A 27,358-nucleotide genomic window follows, 5' to 3' on the forward strand; every position below is an offset into this window, starting at 1 on the left:
TATTTTTATTCCCGCCTTCTATAAAGAAAGAGCTCTTGGCCTGAGAGTCATTGGACATTACATATAAATGTATATGTGTATGTATATCTTTTTTCCTAAAGCCCGAAGGGTGCATGAGGCTCTAAAAGGTGTCCATGACTCAAAATTTAAGAAACGTTGTTATAAAAAGTGTCGATATTCCAGTTTTTAAAGAGTAGCTATGTAAATAAACCTTTGTTTTACCTTTCTGTAATTGGTTTTAAAGTCCAATAGACCAGCCTGGGCAGTAAAGACACAATAAAGGATACGAGGTTCTTTGAGAACAAATATTTAAAGGCGAGATCTAAAACCGCTGAGACAGCATCTCCCATTGACAAAGTGGTTTGATGTTGAACAGAGGGCACTGAATCTTCTTTCTGTTGGTGCTGATGTTTAATTTCTCACGGTGACATAAATATTGTTGGCACCAAGAACAGTGCCAGTGAAGAAGAGAAGTATGTGTGTGCTGACTCATTCACCAGCTACACGGAGCTGCAGAGCTGCTATTCTGCCCTGTGAGCTGCAAAAAAATGACCAGCAGTGAAGGGAGAGTCAGACTTTTCCTCTGCTATCTTTTCTTTCCTCCCAGGAAGACCAGGAAGGCGGGGCTACCCATCAAGTTTTCTCTTTCCTTTTTACCTTCTTGCCTTTCCAGTGTTTATCTTCCATTAGCTGACACAATTTTCATATTAAGAGGTGGAGAAAAAAAAAATAAGGATTTGCTTCAAAGGCTAGTTATGAAGAGGTTGTGTCTAAATCTGGATAGGAGGCTGGATGCTTTAAAAAGCTACAGTGATAATCATAAAATCTGGACAAAGAAGTTTCATTACAGGGGGTTTAGAAGATTCTCATGTAGCAAGCTTCCAGCCAGACCATTATAAAGGGGGCTCGCAGCAAGGGTATTTCAGAAAGCAAACAAGAAATTTAATAAAACGGCACACCTACTGTACAAATGGATTTTTTTAAAGTGGAGCTGTATTAATTACATACTGTATGAACAGTATAAATTACAAGATTCAAAGCAGTGGTGTAATAAAACATGCATGAAAGTAGTGATTTGGATAGAAATCTGTCAGTGCTACAAAAATACATATAAACACAAAAATTTTCTTCCTTTGATAAATCTACAAGCTTATAAAATTAAGAGTATTTACATAATTTTATACTACATATGTGAAAAATATACCAAGGTAGAACAATCTTGTTCCAAAGTTTGAAACATAATAGTGTCAAATAACAATATTCTTCATACAATGTATGAATACATCAATAACTTTCTGGGTATAAAGTTGTTCTGTGTGTGACGGTCAGATGAGTAGCCCTCTGGATCATATTTTGATTAGAATTTCGTTTCAACTGGTACCTGGAAGAAGACAGAAAGTTCTTGTTTTTGTTTTTGTTTTTTGTTTTTAAAACTTAAGTTCTATACCTTTCAATAATCAGGTCTTGTATTTAAAATGTAGTCAATCTGATAAAATTAGGGTTAGGATTAGAGCTAGAATTTGACAGAATCATCACATTTTTTGTCTTGAATTTTAATAACCTTTCATTGCTACTTGGTTAACATAAAAAAACATGTGACACCAGGTTGTAACGTAAGTATCTTTCAAAGGCCTGATGTAACTTAAAGTAACAATACAACTTGTAAATGTATTTCTTCACATTTGTTTCAGGGGACACACAAACTCCAAGGGGCTATGTGTGTTTGTTGGCCAAGCACACTCAGCTTTTACATAAATCACCCCTGGAGGCCAACCCCTGTCTATAATGCAGGGAGCTGACGTTGGTTCTAAAGCTTTGATCAGGCCTCAGGTTTAAATTCTGTTCCTATACTTTACCCTCGAAAACTTGGTGTCAATTCTCAATCCAGCTACTGGGCAGAGGGTTGCTGGTGAGGCTCTCTGATTGGTTAGACAAACGTCAAATTCACCAAGAGCTGGTACCTGATTGAAATTAAACTTTGAAGTACTGTAATCCTTTTTCATCAAAATATGCAAAACAGCATCATGGATTGTTAAGAAGAATATTGAGTCCTTGACTTCATCATCAAAAAACTCACACCGTACAAGCTTCTCAATGAAATCATCTGAAGAGAGAGAAGAAAGAATAATTTTAAATTTTAGTGTAAATTAATTTTAAACTTTACTTACATTTCATAGGTGTTTGGTTAAGTGTTTGGGGTTTGCATTGGTATGATGCCAGCGTACCATCAGTACAGTGTCTTCTGGAACTAGAGGATACCTCTCTAATAAAAGTATATATTTAATGCCCTAAGGTAAGAAGACTGAAGGAAAAGGTTCAAATGAGTAAAACTGCCCTAGCCGGTTTTTCTCAGTGGTTAGAACGTCAGCCTATGGACTGAAGGGTCACAGGTTCGATTCTGGTCTCGGTTGCAGGCTCAATTGATGTGTCTCTCTCACATTGATGTTCCTCTCTCTCTCTCTCTCCCCCTCCCTTTCACTCTCTCTAAAAATCAATGGGGGAAAAAAATCCTAGGGTGAGAATTAACAACAACAACAACAAATTAGAAAAACTTTTAGTAGTTCTTTGAAGAAAATTAATCCACTTTCTTTTAGGCAGGAGCCTAGTGAGTTAATCTTCCCAGTAAATGATTGATGCATCAAGTGTGGCTTATTTTTACAAATTGGGATTCTGCTAAAATAGAGCATCTGCTTACGGACCAATGATATTCTTTAGTTCGGATGGCCAGACCTATTACTTACCAGTTACTTGCTATAGCCCATTTTCCCAAAGCCGCTGGGTTCCATCAGAAAACATCTTTTCTGATCACCCCACATCACCTCCTCATATGCACTGGGGATCAACCTGCAACCCAGGTACGTGCCCTTGACTGGAAATCAAACCCATGACCCTTCATGTGCCGGTCAATGCTCTAACCACTGAGCAATGTCGGCCAGGGCCTGAGGGATAAATTCTTTGTTGTTGTTAATCCTCACTGGAGGATATTTTTCCATTGATTTTTAGAGAGAGTGGAAGGAAGGGAGAGGGAAAGACAGAGAGAGATAAACATCAATGTGAGAGAGACATATCGATTGGTTGCCTTCTGCATGCACCCCAACCAGGGCTGGGAATGGAGCCTACAACCAACATACATGTCCTTGACCAGAATCAAACCCAGGACCCTTCAGTTTGAAGGCCAATGCTCTATCCACTGAGCCAAACAGGCTAGGGCCATGAAAGAGCTTTCTAGTCAGAAAATGGGGTAGGAGAATGTTTTAGAGACAGGACACTAGCTAGAAACTTCTTTCCTAGGGCCTATATGAGAAATGATAGAGGTGTGGACTGAGGTTGTGGAAGTGGAAAGCAAGAGACTGGTTCAAGAGGAGTTACCTACAGGTGATTCACTGAATGCAGAGGGAAGGGGAGGAGGAGAAATTAAAGGTGGATCCAGGGAGTGACTGAGATAGGAAGAGAAGGAGTGGTTTTGGGAAGGAGGATAATGTATTTAGTTTTGCACAATTGCATACATGGATCTGTAGCTCAGAAGAAAGGTCTGGGCTGGAAGTCTAGTTTGGGAATTCATTAACAAGATACACTTGCAGTCATAGCATGTAAAAGATTGACCTGAAAGAGTTCATGGAATTAGACTATAGGGTTAAGGGTGAAGCCTGGGAAAGACTGGCTGTCAAGAGTGGGAGAGGAGCCAGTGTCAGACACTGAGGCCCTCTGAGAGTGGTGAGAAGTGAATCAGGAGAAGGGTCTTGCAGAAGTCATGGACAGAGTTTCAAAGACAAATGCTGCCCGGCCGGCATGGCTCAGTGGTTGAGCATCGATCTATGAACCAGGAAGTCATGGTTTGATTCCGCCAGGGTACATGCTCAGGTTGCGGGTTTGATCCCCAGTGTGGGGTGTGCAGGAGGCAGCTGATAATGATTCTCTCTCATCATTGATGTTTCTAGCTCTCCCTCATCCTCTTCTTTCCTCTCTGAAATCAAGTTAAAAAAAGAAAAGAAAAGACAAATGCTAAAGAAAGGGCCAAATGCTAAAGTAAACTCCATGAGAATGAAGCTAGGAGGGAGGCAGTTGATCTTGACAACCTGGATTACTGATGACCTCATCAGTGAGGTGAAGCAGAAACCAGGTTATTATGGGCTGTGGAATCAAGGGAGGCAAGAAAAGAGAAAACAAATCTACTTTTCAAGGAAGAGTAGAGTAAAAAATGGTTACATAGCCACTTCTTTGTTTTGTTTGTTTTTTTTTTTTTTTGCTGCCTATTAAACTAAGATTCAAATTGCAAAGTTAATTACATATTGACAGACCTGAAACGTAAAGATGCTATTTCCAGAGGGATTTCTATAGGCTCAGCTAAAAATTAGACTTCCTTCTTGGTGATCACAAAAAAATAGCTGTTCTTGGAGAGATCGAGAGTTGGCAATGAACCTGAAGTGATTGTCGGAATTTAAAAATAAAACAACTTACCATCAGCTCCAACAATATACACATCTACCTTGATCCTGATGAAATCTTGCAAAATCTGTTAAAAAGAAAATAGATCTTCCTTGGGGAACAGTTTCACTTGTCAGAAATGTAAAGAAAACTGTCATAATTATAGTGTATGGGTGACATAATGCTTTCAGAACCTGTTACATTTTGAAAAGAGAGAATAGTGTCAAGAGACACTCAAGTTCAAAACAAGGTTCTGTGACAGAAAGAGATAAATCCCAAAGGAAAGAATTCTCCCCAGAAGGAGGAAGTTAAAAGTGATCATTCTTCTGGGAAGTGTGATGGGGAACTGTTCTGCTTTAACTCACCAGGTAAACTCTGATTTAATTTTAAATTTAGGGAGAAACAAAGGAGTCTTTTCAATACACCACGATGCTGATGTCATTCCCTAATTTTAAAAGTTTTCTTTTTTTCTATGAGATGGTATCAGCTAGAGCTTTCTATATAACACACATAAGAAAGCCCTGGGACTCATAAGTTGTTCATTATTCCTGTCCACAGTGACTAGATGTGCCCAGCACCAACAATCTTTACTCAATTTCTTGGTCTCTAGGCTAAGAGCAAATACCAGTAGAGATATCATTAAGATCATATAAGGCGAGAGAAGTAGCGTATACGGTTGATCTATGAGACACTGAGCTAAAAAGTTGGGCTTTAATGAAATGTAAGGCAGAGTTCCTGTCCTTTGTGCCATCCTAAAAAAAAAAAAAAAAATCAATATGCTAGGATAAAAAAAAAATCAATATGATGTGTGCGTATTTTTTCCTCCAAAGCTGACACAAACAAACACACACACAAAAAGAAAACAAAAAGCAAGCAGTCTGAAGACTTAAGATTTTTTTAAGAAAAGTTTGAACAAAATGAAATTTTCCTATTTTCTAATTTTTCTGCAGTTCACCCTCCTTAATAGAGCTTAGCTCTGTTCTTATGTAGGCAGATTTTTGTGAAAAATCACGCAAAAGAAGAGGGAAATGTGGAATTTCTTAAATTTTCTTTACCTATTTCTGCAATTCTGTTAGAAACTAACTTATTTTAGAAATGCCCACAAAACAGTGGAAAGAAAACAGAGAGCAACCTGATGGTTCCAGTCCCGCTTTTAAATCCCAAATCACTTGCCATATTTATTCTTTCACTTATCTCCTTTTTAAAAAACAGATTGCTATTCAGCCAAGTGAAATTCCACCAGCTTATAACGAATGCAGATCAATACCAACGGAGCCCCTATCTCATTTGTTCCCAAGAACTTTTCAAATCTTCTGTATTTTAGGACAATTTAGATCCAATGTCCATAAGGATTGGAAGGTGCCACAGGCCTGAAATTTCATAGGTGTGAGAGCAGAGTCGTCTCCTAGCAGGTTCAACATAGATTAGAAATGTAGGTTTGGTTGACTTCAAAATGTTATGCCAGTCTCATGGGACATGCACTCTTAAAGAGTTCACTGAACGTGCCCCACCCTCCATCCCACTCCCTCCATGAATGTTCTAAGATTATAATTTACTTCTATTTAATGTGTAAGTCTAAAGGAGCATCCTTCCACAAATACAATTTTTCACCTTAAGTCACTGATTGGTTATTTCCATTAAGAAAAAAGAAATTACCGCTTTGAGACCCCTCATTGAAGAAACATCAAGAAATGACACCGCTGAAAAATCCAGGATGAGGCTATGCAGTTCAATTTTAGGGACCGCAATGTTGAGAGGAAGATTAGCATTCCAGTCTATCTGGAAGGGCAGGTCTGTGGTATTGATTGGCTGGTTCAGTTCTTCTACTTGGTTGTTGTCCAGCTCCTCATCGGAATCTTTCAAGCCATCAACAGTGCATATAAATCCTTTCTGCAAGAGAGGATAGTAATATGCATGGAAATTCTGACCAAGAAATACATTCTGTGTGTCAAAGATAGCCAGGGACTTGCTGAAGCACAGATTTAAAGTTGGGTCAAGCAAATGAGATTGTAAACTCTTTTCTTTGAATAATAAAAATTGTCCTAGGAGAATAAAATTTTAAGTAGAGCCTCAAAGATACTATTACCACATTAATTGACACATGAAATACCTTGTTTATCTGGCATTTTATGTAAAAAAAATGGAACCGACATCTTGACCTATATTTTACTGAGCTTTTAGCTATAATACACAGAAATGCGGTCAAGAAACTTACTGGTGTCACTTGTAGCAGGCCTTGCTTCTGCAGTTTTCGGATTTTCTTCAAAGCTTTATTGCGCTTGCGTAGAATTCGAAGTGGACTAAAGCCAACCTGAAAAACCCATTGTCGTATTACAACAGTATTGAATATTTTGCTACTTATATAGCATATTTCTAATGATTTTAAGTAGGGTAGGTTAAGGAATTGAGACATATATTATTAATAAAATGTAAGTGGTTCAAACAACATCAGTGAGAGCATTGTGTCAGACTGATGGTCTGCTCAGCCTGTATGCAATGATTAATGTTTAAAAACCTGTGTACCATCCAGGATATGTCCATAAATGATCCATGAATGGGTCTAAACTCTAATTTGAATCTGTATTTTTGGTCCACACAACACTTAAAGGATTTTTTTTTTTAATTTTCTATTTATTGAATATGGGTGGCATCTAACTAGTATTCTACTTCTATATAATTTATTCTATTAAAATGTATATGCCCTAACTGGATAGAGCACCAGACTGAGGACTGAAGAGTCCCAGGTTCGATTCCAGTCAAGGGCATGTACCTTGGTTGTGGGCACATCCCCAGTAGGGTGTGTGCAGGAAGCAGCTGATCGATGTTTCTCTCTCATTGATGTTTCTAACTCTCTATCCCTCTCCCTTCCTCTCTGTAAAAAATCAATAAAATATATTTTTAAAAGTATATGATTACATTTTATAATATCTATTATTATGAAATTTTATAATTTATTTATCTTATAATTTTATTATTTTATAATAACCAGAGGATAACCTCCATTTTCCCCTTTTCAAAACAAATGTGTTTTTATTGTGGCAACATATAGCTCCAGAGAATAGTTAAGGAGAGTCAAATTATGTAATTTTAAAAAAAGTTGACAAAAAATGTAGTTAGATGGGAAGATATTAGATTAAATGAAAAGGACAGTATATAAAGCCATATACACAATATGATCCAGTATTGTAAAAAATGTGTAGAAAAATATTTGATGCGCACCAATCTATAATAATAAAAGGGTAATATGCTAATTAGACTGGACGTCCTTCCAGGGCTACTGCTGTGGGGGCCGGGGCAGCAGCTGGGGCTGCTGCCTCAGCCCTTGGAGCCCCTTGCACGAATTTCGTGCATCAGGCCTCTAGTTTAGTAATAATTGTGAGGGCCAAGGCAGAAACTCTATGCAAAGTACAGAGTAGATCAAAAGGCAGGTTCAAGAGTAAATGCTGAGCTTTTGTTTCTTAACCTTAAAGACTGCTTCTTTGTCATCTTCTCTCCAGGCCACCAGGGATACTCAGCTGTTATATCATGTTAAATATTCATTTATGTTATATTTATTAATTTCATTTATATTATAAATATTTGTTTGTTATTCTGAATCTCTTTATTGATACAGCCAAATACTAAATATCACTCTTTTTCTCTTTCTGAAGTTGTTTCCTCAGGAAAGTCTGTAGGACAATATCTATGAAAAACCAGTAGCCCCAAATCTCATTGTGATCTTTTTACTCTACATCAGAATTTAATAAAAGGTGACTGTATATTGGAAGTTGTTCAAAGAATCTTATTTTCCAACATATTAATAGGCCCTTTACAAGGCAGTTTTCCACTTGCTCTAAGACATGGGATACAAAAACACTAACAAAACCCAGCCTCAACATAGGTGAAGTCAATGACCTTCTCTTGTTACAAAACAAACATTTCATTTCTAGATATTTGGTGGAATTACAAAAAAATTAATAACCCCTAAACTTACAGCATCAATAAGTTTCTGCTTAAAGAAATTAATGTTTGCAAAGTAAATAGGAGATGGACATCTGAAAATTTTCACTCCTTCTGGTTCATAAATCTGTAAGGCAGAGAAGTAATATTAGATGGTGCCCAGTGGATTCATAGTAATATAATTTAGCAAATCAAAGTAAAAAAATGAATCTTCCTTACATCAGAGTAATCTTTCTTATTCTTGTAGATGTTGCTCCTTCCAACACTAGCCAGTGTGCTGCATTTCGGACTGTAGGGAAAATGAATACCACATACATCATGCATACATATTTGGGAGGCCGAGAAGGCTAACATTGATGTTTTGCTAGCATACCAAAGCATGCTCATTTTAAAAATGTAAAAGATTCACTTTTCCCTTAGAGACCATGGAGAGCCAACACCTTGTTTTCCTTATTCTGCCGCGCTACTAAGACAGTACCTCCCACCTACCATATTCCAGTTTACAAAGAGCTTCTATTTGTGTTTGCTGTTTTTGATTCTGAATATCACAGTTATTTGGTGAAAAAGACAGATATGTTTACCCAGTTGTATAATGTGGACATGGGGAAGTAGGATGATTTGCTTATGACCACTCAGTTTGTCTCTATGTTTGCTGAGTCCCCAAGAAATGAATGAAAATATAAATGAGTCAATGAATGCAGGAACATTGCAATATAAATGCATTCCATCAGTCAAGGATTAACTTTAACTATGATAACACTGTGATCTAGAACTCCTTAGCTGCTAAGAAGTCTTATATCTCTGTCACCATATAATCCAACTTAGGCTGAGTGGAATAAAAAAGATGTTTGGACTGGATGACCCTTAAGAATCAATCATTCAAAGTGTTGTTGTTTTTGTGGAATTCTAGGATGAGCGGGGCCTTTCAGAAATTCTCTTAGTTCAGCTCCATGTTTTTCAGGTGGGAGTACAATCTAACAGCCGTTCTATTGCCCTTTGGGGTGAGCAACCTGAGGAAGAACAGACTGGCCAGTCTTGATAGATTTGCACACCTATCCATTAAACCACTTTCCCTTTAATCAGCGACAAATGTTTTTTTCTTCCGACACTGTCAGGCCAAAGTCTGCAAGGATCCAGAGTGTGGCAATCACTCACAATTGGGTCCTGAACACGATGGTCAGAAGCTGAAACGCCACACTAGCTGCCAGGCCTAACGCAAGTCCCAGGACAGTGACAAAGATGAAGGTCACGATCCAAATGAGCTGCAAAAGGAAGGCAACATGTACACCATACACTACAATGGACTCTGATTCAAGTACAATGTTGTTAGGTCAGGGGTCGGCAAACCACGGCTCGCGAGCCACATGCGGCTCTTTGGCTCCTTGAGTTTTTAGCAATAGGAGTACCCTAATTAAGTTAATAACAATGTACCTACCTATATAGTTTAAGTTTAAAAAATTTGGCTCTCAAAAGAAATTTCAATCGTTGTACTGTTGATATTTGGCTCTGTTGACTAATGAGTTTGCCGACCACTGTGTGAGGTTCATTGCTATGAGAAAGCATGAACTTCCAGGGAACACAGAAGAAGCTGGAAGTATACAGGAGAAGGGACCTGCCTCCAGAGGTCATGTCTACTGGCTCAGGTTCTGAGCCACAGAAACACAAGCAGATATTTTTTAAAAAATCCAAAGAGAGTGTATCCGTTGCTAATCCCATCCCTGGCCTGGTCAAGGAAGTGACTGAGTCTATCAGTCACAGCTAAAATTCCAGAACCAGCGGCTGTTCCTTAAAATTAGCAGATTACTGGGTATATTATACTTTTGGTCTGCTGATTTTATTAATAGTGATGATCTCTCCAAGAATCTCAGTATGGCCCAGCTGGCGTGGCTCAGTGGTTGAGCGTCGACCTATGAACCAGGAGATCACGGTTCGATTCCCTGTCAGGGCACAAGCCCAAGTTGTGGGCTCGATCCCTAGTGTGGGGTGTGCAGGAGGCAGCGGACCAATTATTCTCTCTCATCATTGATGTTTTTATCTCTCTCTCCCTTCCTCTCTTAAATCAATAAAGAAAAAAAAAAAAAAGAATCAGTATGCCAAAGGGCTGTGAAAATCCCCAACAATTATCTAGCCGGAACAAAAGTACACCAAGTGTAGTGCTTGCTTCGTTAGCACATATACTAAAATTGGAACGATACAGAGGAGATCAGCTAAAAAAAAAAAAAAAAAAAAAAAAAAGTAAACCAGGTGTAGTTTATTACTTCTTGCTTGTAAAGTGCTACAGGATATGTTAAGCGTTCTTGTGCCACAGACTTTGACCCTGATAGAATTATGGACTCTGCTTCTCACAACAAGGCGTGCCGAGAGCAAGGGGAGCTTTTATCGAGCGCTTCCCAAAGGAATGTTCAGAATTTAAGTGTTTCACGATCCTCTGGTAACTAACATATGATGTGACGAGGCACAAAAGCAATGCGTACCCTGAATTTCGGAGAGTTTTTGTGGCATGTGGGAGGACTGCAGGGGTTTTTAGGGCAGATCGGAGGAAGTTATCTACTAGTGTTCCCTGGAGCATTTCCTACCTGCAAGAAGCTCATCCTTTTAAATTAAAATCCCAGAGAATGATCACTAGAGGAGGCTGTTCAAAGATAGCAAATAAAGCAAACTGAAGTCATTGTAACAGGTCTATAGGAACACAGTTTCTCAGAGTTTACAATGTAAATGGGCATTTTACATCAGCGTCAAGCGCCATCCTGATTTTCCTCTCAAGTGCCGTTGTTGCCTCTACTCACACAATCATACTTATCCTTTCGCCACAGTCTTCGTATTTCTGTAAACTGCATCAGCATCCCCTTTAAGTTTCCAAGTGCCAGAGCTGCCAGGACAGACTGTGAGAGACATAAACTGCAGATGTACTTTCAGATAACTAAATCAGCCACACAGAAGCAAAGGTGAAGGCTGTAGATAAGTGAGTCCTTTAGAGGGCCTCAAAGCAACGTGTACACCCTTGTCCTGTGTGCAGTGCCATGCAAGACACACCAGACCTCCCCCGCCACAGTGACAGTGGTATCGATGACCTGACAGCACCTCCTGGCCTATTCCTTGGCACAGAGAAAGGCAGGGCCTAAGACCTATGACGGATATAAATTCTTCTCCATCAGAGAGAGGCGACTGTGTGTCTATTTATGGAAGGTGGGACAGGGGGTGGCTCTCTGTTTAAAAACAAGTTTGGGGAGCTTGAGGTCCTGGGATAAGAATTCGCAACTTTGACGATGCTCAGCAATCATGCCATTTTGAAATAGGAAGCTGAAGGTTGCAGAGGTGAACAACTCTTTGAGGCAGACTCTCTGGAACAGCGTGTGCCACATCTCTCATGTTCCCTGCTGTATCCCCAGAACCGACCATGGTGAATATATCCAGGAGAGGCTTCATAATTACTCAGTGAGCGAGCGGATGAGCTAATGAATTACTATTTCCAAAGCCAGTACTAACCACCCAGGAGCACAGCCTCTTTAAACAGTCCTGATGTAGATACCACTGAATAGTAGATTTGCTAAGAGATCTGGGTAGAAAACTCAGCTCTGCTACAGCAGCCCTTCAGGCTCCTGATTCTTCCTTCACATGCCCGAGTGAGATCACTCGTCTTAGGGGGAATGATGCCAGTTAAGGTGAAAAATGCTGACTAGCCAAGTTTGCTCCCTTTCTTATTTAGATTTTTCTTTACATATATTTTATTGATTTCAGAGAGGAAGGGAGAGAGATATAGAAATATCTATGATGAGAGAGAATCATTGCTCAGCTGCCTCCTGCACCCCCCCCACTGGGGATTGAGCCTGCAACCCGGGCATGTGCCCTGATCGGGAATCGAACCGTGACCTCCTGGTTCATAGGTCGACGACGCTCAACCACTGAGCCATGCTGGTCGGACTCTTATTTACATTTTAACACAATGGTAGATGTGTGCCCCTAGTCCTCACCCCCAATCCAAGCTGTTCCATTCCGAATGGGCTATGGAATTTGCATGCTGACGTCGACCTACCAACCAGGAGGTCATGGTTTGATTCCCGGTTAGGACACATGCCTGAGTTGTGGGCTTGAGCTCCTGTGTGGGGCGTGCAGGAGGCAGCCAATCAATGGTTCTCTCTCATCATTGATGTTTCTATCTCTCCTTCTCCCTTCCTCTCTGAAATCAATAAAGATATATTTAAGGAAAAAAAGATGTCATCACCATCGTAGCTGGGGGAGGGCTCCATAAGACTCTCTATAATAAGCTTCATGCTTTTTTTGGGGCGGGGGCGGGGGGGACTTTAGCATTAAGCATGTCCAGTGCCACCTGCAGAAGTTTTCTATTCATTAGGCATTATTTCCCACCTGGACAGAATTCCAAGGAAAAACCATCTGAAATGAATTACACCCACAATAGAGCCCTTAAATAATAAAGCCTGCAGAGCATTGAGGAGCTGTAGAGGGAAATTTTATCTGGTATCCACAGTGTAATTGGTAAAAACAGATCCAGAGACAGAGAAACATCGATCAGACCGTCAAACCTCAGAGGGAAGGTAGGGTAAAGGGCGGGGTAAGGGGGAGAGATCAACCAAAGGACTTTTATGCATGCATATAAGCCTAACCAATGGACACAGACAACAGGGGGGTGAGGGCATGAGTGGGGAGGATGGGGGGTAATGGGGGAATAAGGACACATATGTAACACCTTAATAATTAAAGCAAAAAAAAAAAAAAACAAAAAAAATAAATAAAAAATTTGAAAGTTGGTTTATTTTCTAATTTTGTTAATCAACTTAATGTTTTACTTTTCTGTACAGAGAATAAATCCAGAGAAAAACACTATGTCTGCCCTTTGGAATGATTGAGATAGTCTTTTTTGTTAACCTAATCTGTAGTCAAATTTTATAGCTGCTTATGGAGATTAGATATCAGAAATGTAGTTTTAATATTAATAAGGTAATTACAATAAAACTTTACCTATGTGAACTGATATAATTCAAATTACAACCATTCATACCTTAACATTTTTCATTATTAAACCAGAAAGGATGACAGTGCTGACTCATATCTCCAACTAAAGAAATAAATTCTAAGAAAAGTCAAAAACATGTACCCAAGAAATTCATATATCAGTGGATTAAAATACAAATAAAATACATAGAATTTCCAGAAAAAAAAAGGATGAAATACATGTAAAATGCATAAAAATTCTGCCGATACTTAGTAAGCACCCAAGAAATATTGATTATTAGCTGTCACTGTGGGTTCTTTTGTCCTCCTGTGATACAAAGAAGCAAAGCAGCTACTCGGGTGAAACAAGGACATTACAGACACGATGGTCTAAGAACTTGCCACGTGAATCCTTGATAGCAGGAGTTTTGATTAATCCTGGACAATGTCTTTGGGCATTGTGTATTCGCTGGAGAGCTATGATTTTATGTGGCAATTGTTTCTTTAATCCTCCGAGTTGATGTGGGTGAGGGAGAGCCCAAGAACGCACCCGGAAGAAGCACCGCAGGGCAGAATTCTCTATGCAGGGGGCTGTGTGTGCATTTATTTATTTATTCATTTAGCATTTTTGTTAATCCTCACACGAGGATATTTTTGGGGGAACTTGAGGTTGAGAGAAGTTAAGTAATTTGCCCCAAAGCACACAGACAACAAGTGGCCGAGCCAGGATTAGAAGCAGGTCTACAGGACTCGAGAGCCAGTGCGCCATACTCTCCCTCAGAACCCATCCACACCATAAAGAGCTGCGTATTTACCACTGTCTGGCCTCCTAGAGAGCCCATGCTTTCCGGAGTCGGCCGTTAAGTTTTCCATCTGGGCGCTGCAGTAGTTTACAAAGCCTCCAGCGAAAGCCTCAAAAATTACAGTTCAGGAGAGCTGGGCAGAGGAGCGTGAGGCACACGCCCCAGTGCATTTGGCTGTTTGCTCCCAACCTGCAATCTGACTGCGTTGGTCTTGGAGTCAAACCAAACCCTGGGAGCTGCAGGGCGGATGCCTAAGAACAGGTGGTGTGGCTGGCAGCACCATTCTCTGACTTAGATCGACGCCCTGATTACCTCAGCCTTTAAGAAAACCTTCACCTCAGTCAATTCCTATTGAAGCTGCTGTGCCAGGGTGTCTTTCTGTCTAAACATCAAGTATATTCCGGGCTACGAACATGGGAAGAGGAGAGGAGATAGGGTGTCTTGGGCATGTGCATTCCTAGCATTCGCAAAATGCTACCAGGGGAAAAAGAAACATTTATGGCCCGCAGAGTATTGGCTGAGAAGAGTGCTTGAGAGTTTGCAGTTACTCGTTTTCCCGTTTGGTTTATGTTTCTAGAGTTTAGGAACCAGGGTCCTTGATCCATCACCCAAAGGAGAGAGATAGCATCCAAGGAGGGAGGGTTGGTACCTTTTGTAGTGGCGCCAGAAGAAATCCCAGGTTTTCAATGAAAATCAGCACGATGAGAGCAGAGAGAATCCCAGCAATCTGTGTAGATGAAAACATTCCCACCACGAAATCAACTTTTTCCCCCCCGGTCCGGCATTCCCCGGGGACTAAGCTAGGATGGCCTTCCACGCAAAGGTCCAGAAATACCTGCGTTTTGCCTCCAGTACTTTCTTGAATTGCAGATCTGGAGAGGGCGGTACTTGCGGCAAATCCTTTGAATGATCCAGTGAATATGTTACTCACTCCCAAGGCTATTAACTCCTGACGAGAGAACGAGAAGGGATCTTCATCAGGAGCAGCGCCATGGATATTGCGAACATGAAACATTGTTTAAAGATGCTGAATTAGACCCAGCATCGGCTGTAAACTTACCTGATTGCCATCAATCGCATAATCGTGTTTGAGGGAATAAACGCTGGCAACCGAAAAGGCCACTGCGAAGCCAACGATTGCAATGCTGAAGCTGTCGCCGATGGTTCCTTTGATAATCTCCAAGTCATACGTGATAGGTGGCTCAAATCTGAAATCGAAGTAAACAAGTCTGAAGGTCACCAACCTGCTAAGACATCTTCAATGGCATCCATTTGTGCTCAGAAAAAAGTCTAAATTTCTTAGCAAGGCCCCTTGTCTACCCCCTCCCTCCATTCCTGCTCAATCGCTACAATTTCCCAGAATTTATGCTCCACCCATACCCAGCTTTTTTGTTTGTTTGTTTGTTTCTCAAAGGGACCACCCATTCTCTCACCTTGGAAGCCTCTCATTTGCTGTTCCCTGTGCCTGAACCATTCCCCTCATCCCTGTCCTTCTAGCACAAGCATGTCAAACTCTCGGCCCATGGCCCCATGTGGCCCACAACAATTATTTTTGTGGCCCAGCCAATATAATGTTACGTAAGAAACATCCAAAAAAATTGTAATAAAAATTTCGTAACTTAATTTTTACAATATCCTGTTATACATAATCCTATAAAATAAAAGCCCAATATGCAAATCGACCGAACAATGGAACAACCGGTCACTATGATGCACAATGACCACCAGGGGGCAGATGCTCAATGCAGGAGCTGCCCCCAGCCCGCAGGCCCCAGGCCAGCCAAGGGACCCCACAATCGCCCCGCCAGTAGCCCCACAGATCGGCCCTGATTGCCGACCAGGCCTAGGGACCCTACTTGTGCATGAATTTTGTGCACCAGGCCTCTAGTTATTAATAACAAACTACAACATTCGATAATGACTGATTACTATAATCGTGTTGCATACATTTCCCTTACGCGCCTTACATGCAGGCACACCATTTCTCTCCACTAATACCAGCAGCGAATATTTTAGCAGCCGATTGCCACGTCATCAGTCTTGGACTGACTTGTTTGGTGTGCGCAACAGGAAACATTTCGCTTTCAGAGAACAGGAAAAATAGGTTTATTTGTGTTATGCTTATTAATTTGTGCAGTTATTCAGTGTCTGGTAAGTTAATGTTCAAGAAAACAATATTAATTTTTATTCAAATGTTCTATTTTATGTTAATAATTACCCATTTATGTCAACCCTTTTTATTCAGCATGTCTCTATTGAAATAAGTCTACGTTTCTATGAAAATTGAAGCTTTTGTTTTTTGGTGGCCCACAGAAACTTACACCTTGTTTATTTGGCCCGTGTTAGCCTTTGAGTTTGACATGCTTGCTCTAGCACGTCTGCCCTCACTATCAAGGGTTAGGAGAGCGTCCCTGTGTTTCCCTGACTCTTGATACCTCCCCACCCCCAGCCAACGCCCCACCCCAGATACTGAGCAGACACTGTGACTGATCCACTATTCTGTGATCAGAACTGACCAGTCTTCATGGCATAGCTCAGGTGGTCCATAATTTTGGGGCCAATGAATGAATAAATGCAATCTAGGATGAATCGTGCCTCACTTTGGAGCATGACTAGCAAGAATTTAGTATCGCTGCCAACTTTGGAATCTGTTATATTATTGTTGAAAAGCAATGCTGCTTGAATTTGATACAAGATTGTAAATACAGCCTAATGGCAGTGGTACATCTGATATGATTTTGCTAGTATAAGCACAACATAATGTATAGTTATATCCCCATAAGCTTCATGCAAAATATCTCAGATCCCACTTGCATTGTTGCAAAGGTGCAAAGCATCACCTACAATGCTTCCACTAGTTATCCATGGGTAGAGGCTTTTGAGGAAACACAATTCTGAGGCAAGGCCAGTAAGAAAGTCTTCTTTCCATTGATAACATAGCCTTTCATGGAAAACCCTTCGCAAACAGATGGGCCTTGGACTCTGCCCGGGCTCCACAGAACTGCTAGAGCCAACTGTGGCCCCTGGAGCAGACAGAGGGTTTCCATTTAGAGTGATGTTGTGCCAGGGAAACGTTCAACTCACGGAGGATACTTTTGTGCTTCTGCCGCATGAACTTAGAGCAGTTAAATCATATTTACTAATTGTATTCTAAACAGTACAAGTATCTCAAACACAACAGCAATTGACTCCAATGTCCAGCTCCTATAAACATCTAAAACTTATTGGCAGTGGGTTAGGTAGGTTCCATTCAACTCTTTCTTAATGATTTGTGAATATCCATCTTAAAATTATTTTTCAGCTCTAATTTGAAGAAGTACTATTATCTCACATTCTGCAGCTATCATGAATCAGAAAGTTATCTTGGAATATTATTTATTTATTAAATATATCTAAAATCAGTGATAAAATTAAAATTTGCAGTGTATAGCCTAAACCGGTTTGGCTCAGTGAATAGAGCGTCGGCCTGCGGACTCAAGGGTCCCAGGTTCGATTCCGGTCAGGGGCATGTACCTTGGTTGCGGGTACATCCCCAGTAGGGGGTGTGCAAGAGGCAGCTGATCGATGTTTCTCTCTCATCGATGTTTCTAACTCTCTATCCCTCTCCCTTCCTCTCTGTAGAAAATCAATGAAATATATTTAAAAAAAATAAAAAATAAATAAAATTTGCAGTGTATAACAAAATAACCAGAAGTCAGTTATTAATCTTTTGTTCTAGCCTCTAAGCACCACAGACAGAGTGGTCCGAAGACTTAAGTTCATTTCTTGGCTCTGTTATTTACTTAGCTCCCTGAGCCCAAGGCCACACTAAGTGAGTCAGGACGAAACCCCAGGCACTGTGCCTCTAGAACACCTGAGCTTGCCTACTGAGCTACACTGCCTCACTGTAGAATGTAACAATTAGTAAATGTGAATTCCTCCCTTCCCCACCCCACACACACTGAGGAGAAAGGTCCATTGACATCAGAAATATAGTCACAAAGTCAAGTCTCTAAGATTGCAACTCAGTGATGTTAAGTTTATCTCTTATTTCTAAAACCCTCTGACAAGATCTTTAATGTATTAAAATTTAATAACTTGAAAACTGCAGAGTGGAGAGAAACCATATATATATACACTTTTAAAAGAAGTTGGCTGTTTTTAAGTCAGCAATGCATATAAATGCTGATTCCTGGAATTCTCAAGTACACCTTAAGCATGGTTTTTTGTTTTTTGTTTTTATACAGGAATACAACCTATCATTGTAAGCAAGTTGAAAGAAATTGCTGTTATGGCCAGAGGGCAGCAAAAGGAAAGGGAGCACAAATTTGGATCTCTCTTCTCAATCCAATAAATCCAAGGAGATGGATTTTCAAATTCCTCATACGAATTGGACCTCCCATCCTTTAGCAGCGGCGGGAGTTGCTCTGGCCTTGTTTTGGATTTGATCACGAGAAAGGACAGGGTGTGCCTAACTGGATTGCTCAAGCAGTGTGCCAGGTATTCCTTCAGTGTCTCTTTTGAACTGTCGGCTCTTGGCTCCAGTAACACAAACAAAGCACTACATATTGTTTGTAGTAATTTATGGACAAGGAAATCTGGTTTCATTTGGTTTTCTTTCTTTCTTTTTTTTTTTTTTTTTATGAGAAGCAGGTTTAAGTGCCTGTTTTTCTACTTTTACTACTTCATTTTTACTTGTGTTTGAGTCCCTGTTCGTCTGGTTTGGGAGTTCTTCCGCAAGGAGACATTTCCTGATATTAAGGACTGCAGACCCATATGTCCTTTGTGGCTCCTTCCTAGAAGGAGAGCAGGGAGTCTTCCTCATAAATGCCACATGCAGAGAGGATTCTGGCCTGGATTAATGCACTTCAGCTGGTTGTCTTTAGTAACTTCTGCTTACTCTCTAATGCAGGCGTCCTCAAACTACGGCCCGCAGGCCATATGCGGGTGTTTTTGCCGTTTTGTTTTTTTACTTCAAAATAAGATATGTGCAGTGTGCATAGGAATTTGTTCATAGTTTTTTTTAAACTATAGTCCGGCCCTCCAACCGTCTGAGGGACAGTGAACTGGCCCCCTGTTTAAAAAGTTTGAGGACCCCTGCTGAGTGCTTGGAGAGGTCATCCTAAAAGACACACTTACCCATTTGGCATTTGCCCAATCACAGTCACATTAAACCTTCCTTGGAAATCAAAGCCATAGGATACCCCTGTTGCGATCACAGTCTGCAAAGTTGCAAATTGCCCAAGTTAGAAATGTGAGACATACCTAAGAGTCTTGCTTTACAAAAAATGCCAAAAACCATCCCTTGACCCCTTAAATACGAATCTCAAGCCCAGGCTTTGCTACTTTTTAAGAAGTCCTGAGGCAATTCTAATGTCCCACCAGAGTTGAGGCATTAATTCAAATGGATCTATCAACTTCCTAGAGATCTTGCCCTCCGCACCAGCCATGTCTTAAATGGACAGAATAAACCCAAAACCATAAGAGGAAATTCTTAATTCTGAATCAAAGATAAAACTGTACTAAACATTAGGCCCAGAAACTGCAGAGATGGCATCTGCCCCACTAAATCCTCCTGATCTACAGATGGTGAAGGGCTTTCAACAAACAGCTGTGAGACTCGTGAGTTATGAGAGAAAGTCTTAAGGTGATCAATTACCATGATGAGTTCAATTGGGATGGGCACTGGAAGTTTGGCTTTGTAGCGCTGATTTATCTCTTTAACCACAAATAAAATGAAGAGGATAATCAAGGATGTCACAAGGTCTGCAATATTAGTCTTCTCTATTTGTGTGAATATGGAATTTAGTATCTAAAATTATAAAAACAAAAACATCCAAGTACTATATTAATGTATAATTTGATTACGACACTCCATTATTTCCAAATACATAAAAATAAGCATTGAAGCAAAAGAACTAACATAGATTGATAGCGAGTGAAAGAGATACATTGCTTGGTTGCCTCCCACATGCACCCTGACTGGGGCCAGGGATCAAACCTGCACCCCATATCAGATACATGCCCTTGACGGGGAATCTAACCTGCGACCCTTCGGTGTGCAGGCCGACGCTCTAAACACTGAGCACACCAGCCAGGGCAGTACCATACTGTTTTGATTAGTATGCCCCTGTAGTATAGTTTGATATCAGGTAGCATGATTCCTTCAACCTTGTTTTTCTTTCTCAACACTGCTGTTGCTATTCCAGGTCTTTTGTGGTTTCATATAAATTTTTGGAATATTTGTTCTACTGTGAAATACAAAATTGGTATCTTGATAGGAATTGCATTGAATTTGCAGATTGTTTTGGGTAGTATGAACATTTTAATGATGTTAAATTCTTCCTATCCATTAACATGGTATATACTTCCACTAATTTGTATCTTCTTCAATTTCTTTCTTCAGTGTCTTGTAATTTTCCCAGCACAGGTCTTTTACATCCTTGGTTAAGTTTATTCCTAGGTATTTCATTCTTTTTGAAGCAATTGTGAATGGGATTTTTTTTAGTTTCCCTTTCTGGTAGTTCATTATTGGTGTATAAAAATGCAATTGATTTCTGGATATTTATTTTGTATCCTATTCCTTTACTGAATTCATTTATCAGTTCTAGTAGTTTTTTTAAGGAATCTTTACTGTTCTCTATATTGAACAGAATAGAGTGCCCAGAAATAAACCCACGTCTTTATATTTGACAAAGGAGGCAAAAACATACAATGGGCTAAATATAGTCTATTCAGTAAATGGTTTGGGGAAAATTTGACAGATATGTGCAAAAAAAATGAAACTAGACCACTTTCTTAAATTGCACAAAAGAATAAGCTCAAAATAGATTAAAGACTTAAATGTTAGACTTGAAACCATAAAAATCCTAGAAAAAAAAGCATAGGAAGTAAAATCTCAGCATTTCTTGTGGCAGTATTTTTTTTGCTATATCTCCTCAGGGAAGGGAAACAAAAGAAAAAATAAACGGGATTACATCAAATTAAAAAGTTTTGGCACAGCAAAGGAAACCATCAACAAAATGAAAAGACAAACACATTGGATGGGAGAAATATTCACCAATACATCAGATAAGAGGATAATTATTATCAAGAATTTATACAACTCAACACCCAAACAACAACACCACCACCAAACAATCCAATTAAAAAATGGGCCAAAGACCTGAATAGAAACTTCTCAAAAGAGGACATACAGATGGCCAGTAGACATATGAAAAGATGCTCAACATCACTAATCATCAGAGAAATGCAAATTAAAACCAATTAGATATCACCTCACACATGTCAGAATAGAATGGCTAGCATCAATAAATCAACAAATATTGGTGAGGTTGTGGAGTAAAGAGAACCCTTGTGCACTGTTGGTGGGAATGCAGATTGGTATAGTCACTGTTGGAAAATAGTATGAAACTACTTCAAAAAAAAAAAAAAATGGAACTGCCTTATGACCAGGAATTCTACTTCTGGAATTTATCCAAAGAGACCCAAAACACTAATTTGAAAGGGTAAATGCACCCCTATGTTCATTGTAGCATTATTTACAACTAGAGGCCCAGTACATGAAAATTCGTGCACTCAGGGGTCCCTCAGCCCAGCCTGCATCCTTTCGCAGTCTGGGACCCCTCGGGGGATGTCCACCAGCCAGCTTAGGCCAGCTCCCTGGGGGTTCAGGCCTAAACTGGCAGTCAGACATCCTTCTGGCAGCCCGGGAGTCCTCGGGGGATGTCCGACTGGGCCCGCTCCCCTGTGGCCGCCTCTGCAGAAGGCGCAGTGCCAGGACCAGGCCTGCGCCACCACCTCTCTTGCCGCCTCTGTGGAAGGGGGGGTGCTGGAACCACCATGGCTGGCCTGGCAGCGCAGGCTTGCTGGCCCCACCCCCTGCCCACTGGTCTAATTAGCATATTAGCTCTTTATTATATAGGATAGCCAAGATTTGGAAGCAGCCCAATTGCCCATCAGTAGATGAATGGATAGAACAGATATGGTACATTTACACAATGGTATACTACTTGGCTGTAAAAAGAAAGAAAATTTTACCCTTTTCAACCCTTTGAATGGACCTGGAGATCATTATACTAAGTGAAATAAGCCAGTCAGACAAAGACAAGTACCATATGATTTCACTCCTATGTGGAATCTAATGAACAAATTGAGTTACCAAGCAAAATAGAAAGAGACTCATAGATAGAGAGCAGGTAGACAACTGTGAATGGAGGTGGGGGAGGATGAAGGTGGGTGGAGGGATTGAGCAAAATAAGAAAAAAAAAGAGGAGGAACTCATGGACACTAACAACAGTGCAGTGATTATGGGAGGGAGGGACATGGGTGGAGGTTGAAGAGGGTATAAGGGAATAAATGGTGATGGGAAAAAATTAAAAAACAAAAAAGAATATTGTTTTATAGTACAACCTCTGTAGGAGGAAGAACCACTGTCTTATTTACATATTGGCCAATTTCCTTTTGCTTTATAAACAGAGAAGCATAAAAGAGTAAGAAGAACTTCAACTCTAAAAGCATGAGACCTGCCTTTTAGAAATGGGGAAGCATTTTCACTCAATTAGCACATTTCTTTCAAAATAAGATTTTGAGAAATTTTTAAAAATTTGGGACAAAATATTAAAGCTTTTAATAATGTATGTAGATTTTTTTCTTTTTAATAATACTTAACAGTCAAATATAAGAGAAGTGGCACTTTATTTCTGTTGTTCCCATTAGCTGTACAGTAGGTGTGGTTAGTTTTCAATGTTGTTCTCATTGTCACTAACTTTTTCTTAATGTGAATAAATTTCACAGCCCATTTGTTTCTTGGATGTTGTAGGCAAGACCCTCGGCATTAAAGCGGAGCTCTCCCAGAAACACGATAGTGAATTACATGTATTTAAACATTTTTTAAGCAAAAGTAATACTTACTTTGAAAAGTGAAAAAGGATCAGTGTGTGATGGGACACTCAATTGTAGCATAAATTTGAGTTGGGAAACCAGAACGTGAACAGCAGCAGCTGTGGTGAAGCCACTGATGAGGGATTCAGATAGATATATCACCAGGAACCCGACCTGCAGAACCCCCAGGAGCAACTGGAAGGAGAAGGGCAAAGGCCTTTGTTAGTGCAGATCAGGAGTACCCCTCAGCAACCTGAGGGATCAGCGGCTGAAATGATCAAAATGTAAAGGTTCAGCCTGTACTTATAAGCCTTAAAGTAGCATGAGTCCCTCCCTCCTGGAACACCTCCCCTTTCCCCACCCCACACCCCAAGGTGGAATGTTACATGCTGTTCAAATAGCATGCAAGTCTAGTTCACTCCAAAAGTAACAGGCTTATCTACCCCCCTTTTTAAAGGTGCAGTATCTATCTATCTATCTATCTATCTATCTATCTATCTATCTATCATCTATCATCTATCTATCTATCTATCTATCTATCTATCTATCTATCTATCTTGATTTCAGAGAGGAAGGGAGAGGGAGAGAGAGATAGAAACATTAATGATGAGAGAGAATCATTGATCAACTGCCTCCTGCATGCCCCACACTGGGTATAGAGCCCACAACCCAGGCACGTGCCCTTGACCAGAATCGAACCTGGGACCCTTCAGTCCGAAGGCTGACGCTCTATCCACTGAGCCAAACCAGCTATGGCAAGGTGCAGTGTCTTTAGAAGATACACCTATAATCCTTTCATAGCAGAATCTTATCTAGCATCAGCCTTCATCAATTTTCTTATGCAATTTTAAGAATGCTACACATTCTAGCTGCTGTAGCATGCATAGATGAGCATCCATTCATAATCCCTCAAACAAGTTGCTTGACTTTTGTAGGAATTACATAACTGTGTATGGGACATATGAATTGCTTGGTTTTAACTGGGGCAAAATGGTAAATTGCCCCAAAGCACCAGCATTTTGCAATCAGGTGAATGGATGGATTTTCCTTCCCTTGGATACTTGGCCTGCCTTTCCATTCATGTCCCTGGAATGGAGCCAGAGCTGTGGACACACAGAGGCACTAGGTTCAGAAATGTCTTAGAAAGACCTGACCAAGCTGTTTGTCAGTGGGACACACCACTTACGTGTTTGTATACATTGACTCTTTCTTTAAAAAAAAAAGGATTTTAACCAATGGTATCACTAGTCACAAACTTAGGCAGTTCATGACATTTTTACTTGGGAGAGAGGCTTTTGGCCCCTCCATTAACCTCTTCAGCTTTTCCCAAAACTTTGAAATGGACAATTCAAAGTCTGAAACCACAAACCCTTCCAACTAGATTATAGTCCCTGAAGAATCATAAAGAAAAAAGTTCCAAAGCTCCCAGTTTCACTATTGATTGCATGTAGTTATGTTTAATGACTATATTGTATTGAATTCAGCATTTCACTCCTCACCCCTTCCTGTTCCCAATTTTCTTTCTCTCTAGACCCACGTTCGCTCATCTTTGCAATGTGGATCTGCCTCTCCACTCTGTTTGTGGTGAGTGGCCCTTTTAAAATTATTTCCTATAGGCTATGGAAGGAGGGCTACAAATCAAATGGAAAAGTGGGGAGGGGTGGCAAGAAGGAGGAAAATCAGAAAAACGTGTACAGGTCAGGACAAGCAGATTGGGAGGGTAGCTTATATGAGAAAGTGCTCACCTGGATGATTCCAGAAAGAACTGTGACTGTGGCGGCCACCATCACCTTATAGGCATCTAGTGATGAGTTACTACTCATTGAGCTATTATAAGAATCCATAGCATCTGAATTGTCCATTGAGCTTAGTCTCATAACTGTTGCTCCCACCATGATACTCAGAACTGGAAATGGACCTAATTAACAGAGGGTGAATTGTGGTGAATAAATGTCTCCCTAAAGCACAATTGTCTTTCAGTCCTAATTCTTACAAGAAACTGATTTTTCTTCTGAATTATGCACAATTTGAAATGGATAGTATGTGGCTAATGAAATTCATAAAGGGAAGGCAGTGGAGCATTAATTAGCCCAGAAATTCACTTACCCACAGCTATGTGTCTAGAAGTGCCCAAGAAAAAGTAGGTTATGATTGGGAAAAAGGCTGCATATAACCCATAGCTTGGAGGGATGTTGACCAGTAGAGCATATGCTAAACCTGTAAATACACAAACATCAGGGTTTACATTTCATGCAAGGGGAATCACAGAAGTTCTCATTAGAGTCTTTAAATATTTAAATGTGGACCCTAAATATAAGTTACTTTACTAACTCAAATGTATCAAAGATGTAAGTATAAGAGCTAAAACTATAAAACTCAGGAAAAACCCTAATTGTAAACCTTTGTGATCTTGGATTAGGCAATGGTTTCTTAGAAATGACACTGACAGCATAAGCAATCAAATTAAAAACAGATAAAATGGGCTTTATCAAAAATTTTAAGTGTGTGCTTCAAAGAAAATGAAATGACAACCAATAAAATGGGAGAAATTATCTGCAAATCATATCTTGAATAAGGGCTTAGTATCTAGAATATACAAATGACCCTTGTAACTCAACAATAAAAAGACAACCTAATTCTAAAATGTGCAAAAGATTTAAATAGATATCTCACAAAAGAGATACATACAAGTCTCCAATAAGCACGTGAAAAGATGTTCAACCACTGTTAGTCACTTAGTAAATACAAACCAAAACCACAATGAGATACCATTTAATTTAAAAATATATTTTTATTTCAGAGAGGAAGGGAAAGGGAGAGAGAGATAGAAACATCAATGATGAGAGAGAATCATTGATTGGCTGCCTCCTGCACGCCTCCTACTGGGAATTGAGCCCACAACCTGGGCATGTGCCTAACTGGGAATTGAACCGTAACCTCCTGGTTCATAGGTCAATGCTTAACCACTGAGCTACACCAGCTGGGCTAAGATACCATTTTATACTCATTAGGACAGTTAAAATAAAAAAGGCAGACAATTACCAGTGTTCACAAGGATATGAAGAAATTTGAACCCTCATATATTGCTAGTGTTTTACCATATGACACAGCGGTTATACGCCCAAGAGAATTGTTTCTACAAAACCTTGTACACAGTGATCATTCCTAATAGCCACAAAGTAGAAACAAGAACAACCCAAATGTTCATCAACCCATGAGTGCATAAATAAAATGTGGTTTTTCCATACAATAGAATATTATTCATCCACTAAAAGGAATGAAATGCCGTACATGCTGAAACATGGATGAATCTTGAGAACATTATGCGAAGTGAAAGAAACCAGATACAGAAGAATCTATTTATAGGAAATGCCCAGAACAGGCAAATCCATAGAGATAGAAAGTTGTTGCAAAGGGGATGGATGGAGGGGGGAATGGGAAGTGACTGCTAATGAGCAAGAGATTTTTGGGGTGGTGGTGAAAATATTCTGGAATTAGACATGGTGGTTGCATGACCTTGTGAATATACCAAGAAACACTGAATTGTACACATTAAAAGAATGGATTTTGTGATAGATGAATTACATCTCAAAAAAAAATTTACCTTGTAGTACACACACTAGCCCTGTGCTGATTCCAGAAACAATGTCACTGAGTAGCCATTCCTTTATCCGGTATGCTGGTAACCAAGATGCTATGGGGAGTAAAGAGAGGGCAATTCTCTTGGCCTTTTGTGTGGAACAGCTGAAAAAGTTGAAAGCCACAGGTCAGTTAAAATCAAACTTTAAGTTCAGTACCTCATTGTAGGTGGAACATTGGTAAAGGCGATAATATCTTAAAGGAGAAACTAGTACTTTCACTAACTTTCCCACAAACAGTCACCTCCTTGCCCGTATCAACTGCCCCTGGGCCACCACCAAAGGATTTTTAAGAAGAAAAATGCTGCTTTTCTTTAGCCGTAATAGAGCTTATTTGTCATCCTCAGCTTGAATTGTCCTACATTTCAATGGAGAATGTGCCTCTGTCCTCATCTATTAGTCCTCTGATATGGAAAGACTGTGTTGAGAGCTGAGACGGTGTTCATTTCAGAGTCGACCTTTCCAGCTCTGGCAGGGAAGTTTGGAAACCAAAGATAAGAAGACTCTGAAAGTTCTGGGCTAGAGCCAGAAAGGAGAGAATGAAAGTCTGAAAATTTAGGAGGAAGCGTTTCCTTTATTTCTAATGCCAGTATCTTTAAAAATATCTTACCTACAGCACACTTTGAGATGATCCAGAAATGTCTTATGATATCTGTGTTTCTTCTTATGGTCTTCCTTAAAGGCATTTGCAGAATACACCGGCCTGTTCTCAATGTACCGATTCCCAATGTGTTCGATCAT

General features: G+C 40.0%; 1 protein-coding gene across 1 annotated transcript; it reads right to left on the bottom strand.

Moving 5' to 3' along the window:
* Nucleotides 1-833: 833 nt before the first annotated feature.
* Nucleotides 834-27,358, bottom strand: SLC26A3 (solute carrier family 26 member 3). Its single transcript, XM_008151380.3, has 19 exons — nt 27,228-27,358; nt 26,584-26,723; nt 25,086-25,196; nt 24,725-24,897; nt 23,010-23,174; nt 19,756-19,908; nt 19,236-19,318; nt 15,178-15,325; nt 14,953-15,066; nt 14,767-14,844; nt 11,151-11,246; nt 9,520-9,626; nt 8,584-8,653; nt 8,399-8,491; nt 6,641-6,736; nt 6,082-6,315; nt 4,459-4,513; nt 1,962-2,104; nt 834-1,381 (listed from the first exon to the last, which is right to left on the bottom strand). The coding sequence occupies exons 1-19, from the start codon at nt 27,356-27,358 to the stop codon at nt 1,358-1,360; spliced, it is 2,214 nt and encodes a 737-aa protein (XP_008149602.2). The 3' UTR covers nt 834-1,357.

This window comes from Eptesicus fuscus, chromosome 14, assembly GCF_027574615.1.
Source record: "Eptesicus fuscus isolate TK198812 chromosome 14, DD_ASM_mEF_20220401, whole genome shotgun sequence".
NCBI classification, from domain to species: domain Eukaryota; kingdom Metazoa; phylum Chordata; class Mammalia; order Chiroptera; family Vespertilionidae; genus Eptesicus; species Eptesicus fuscus.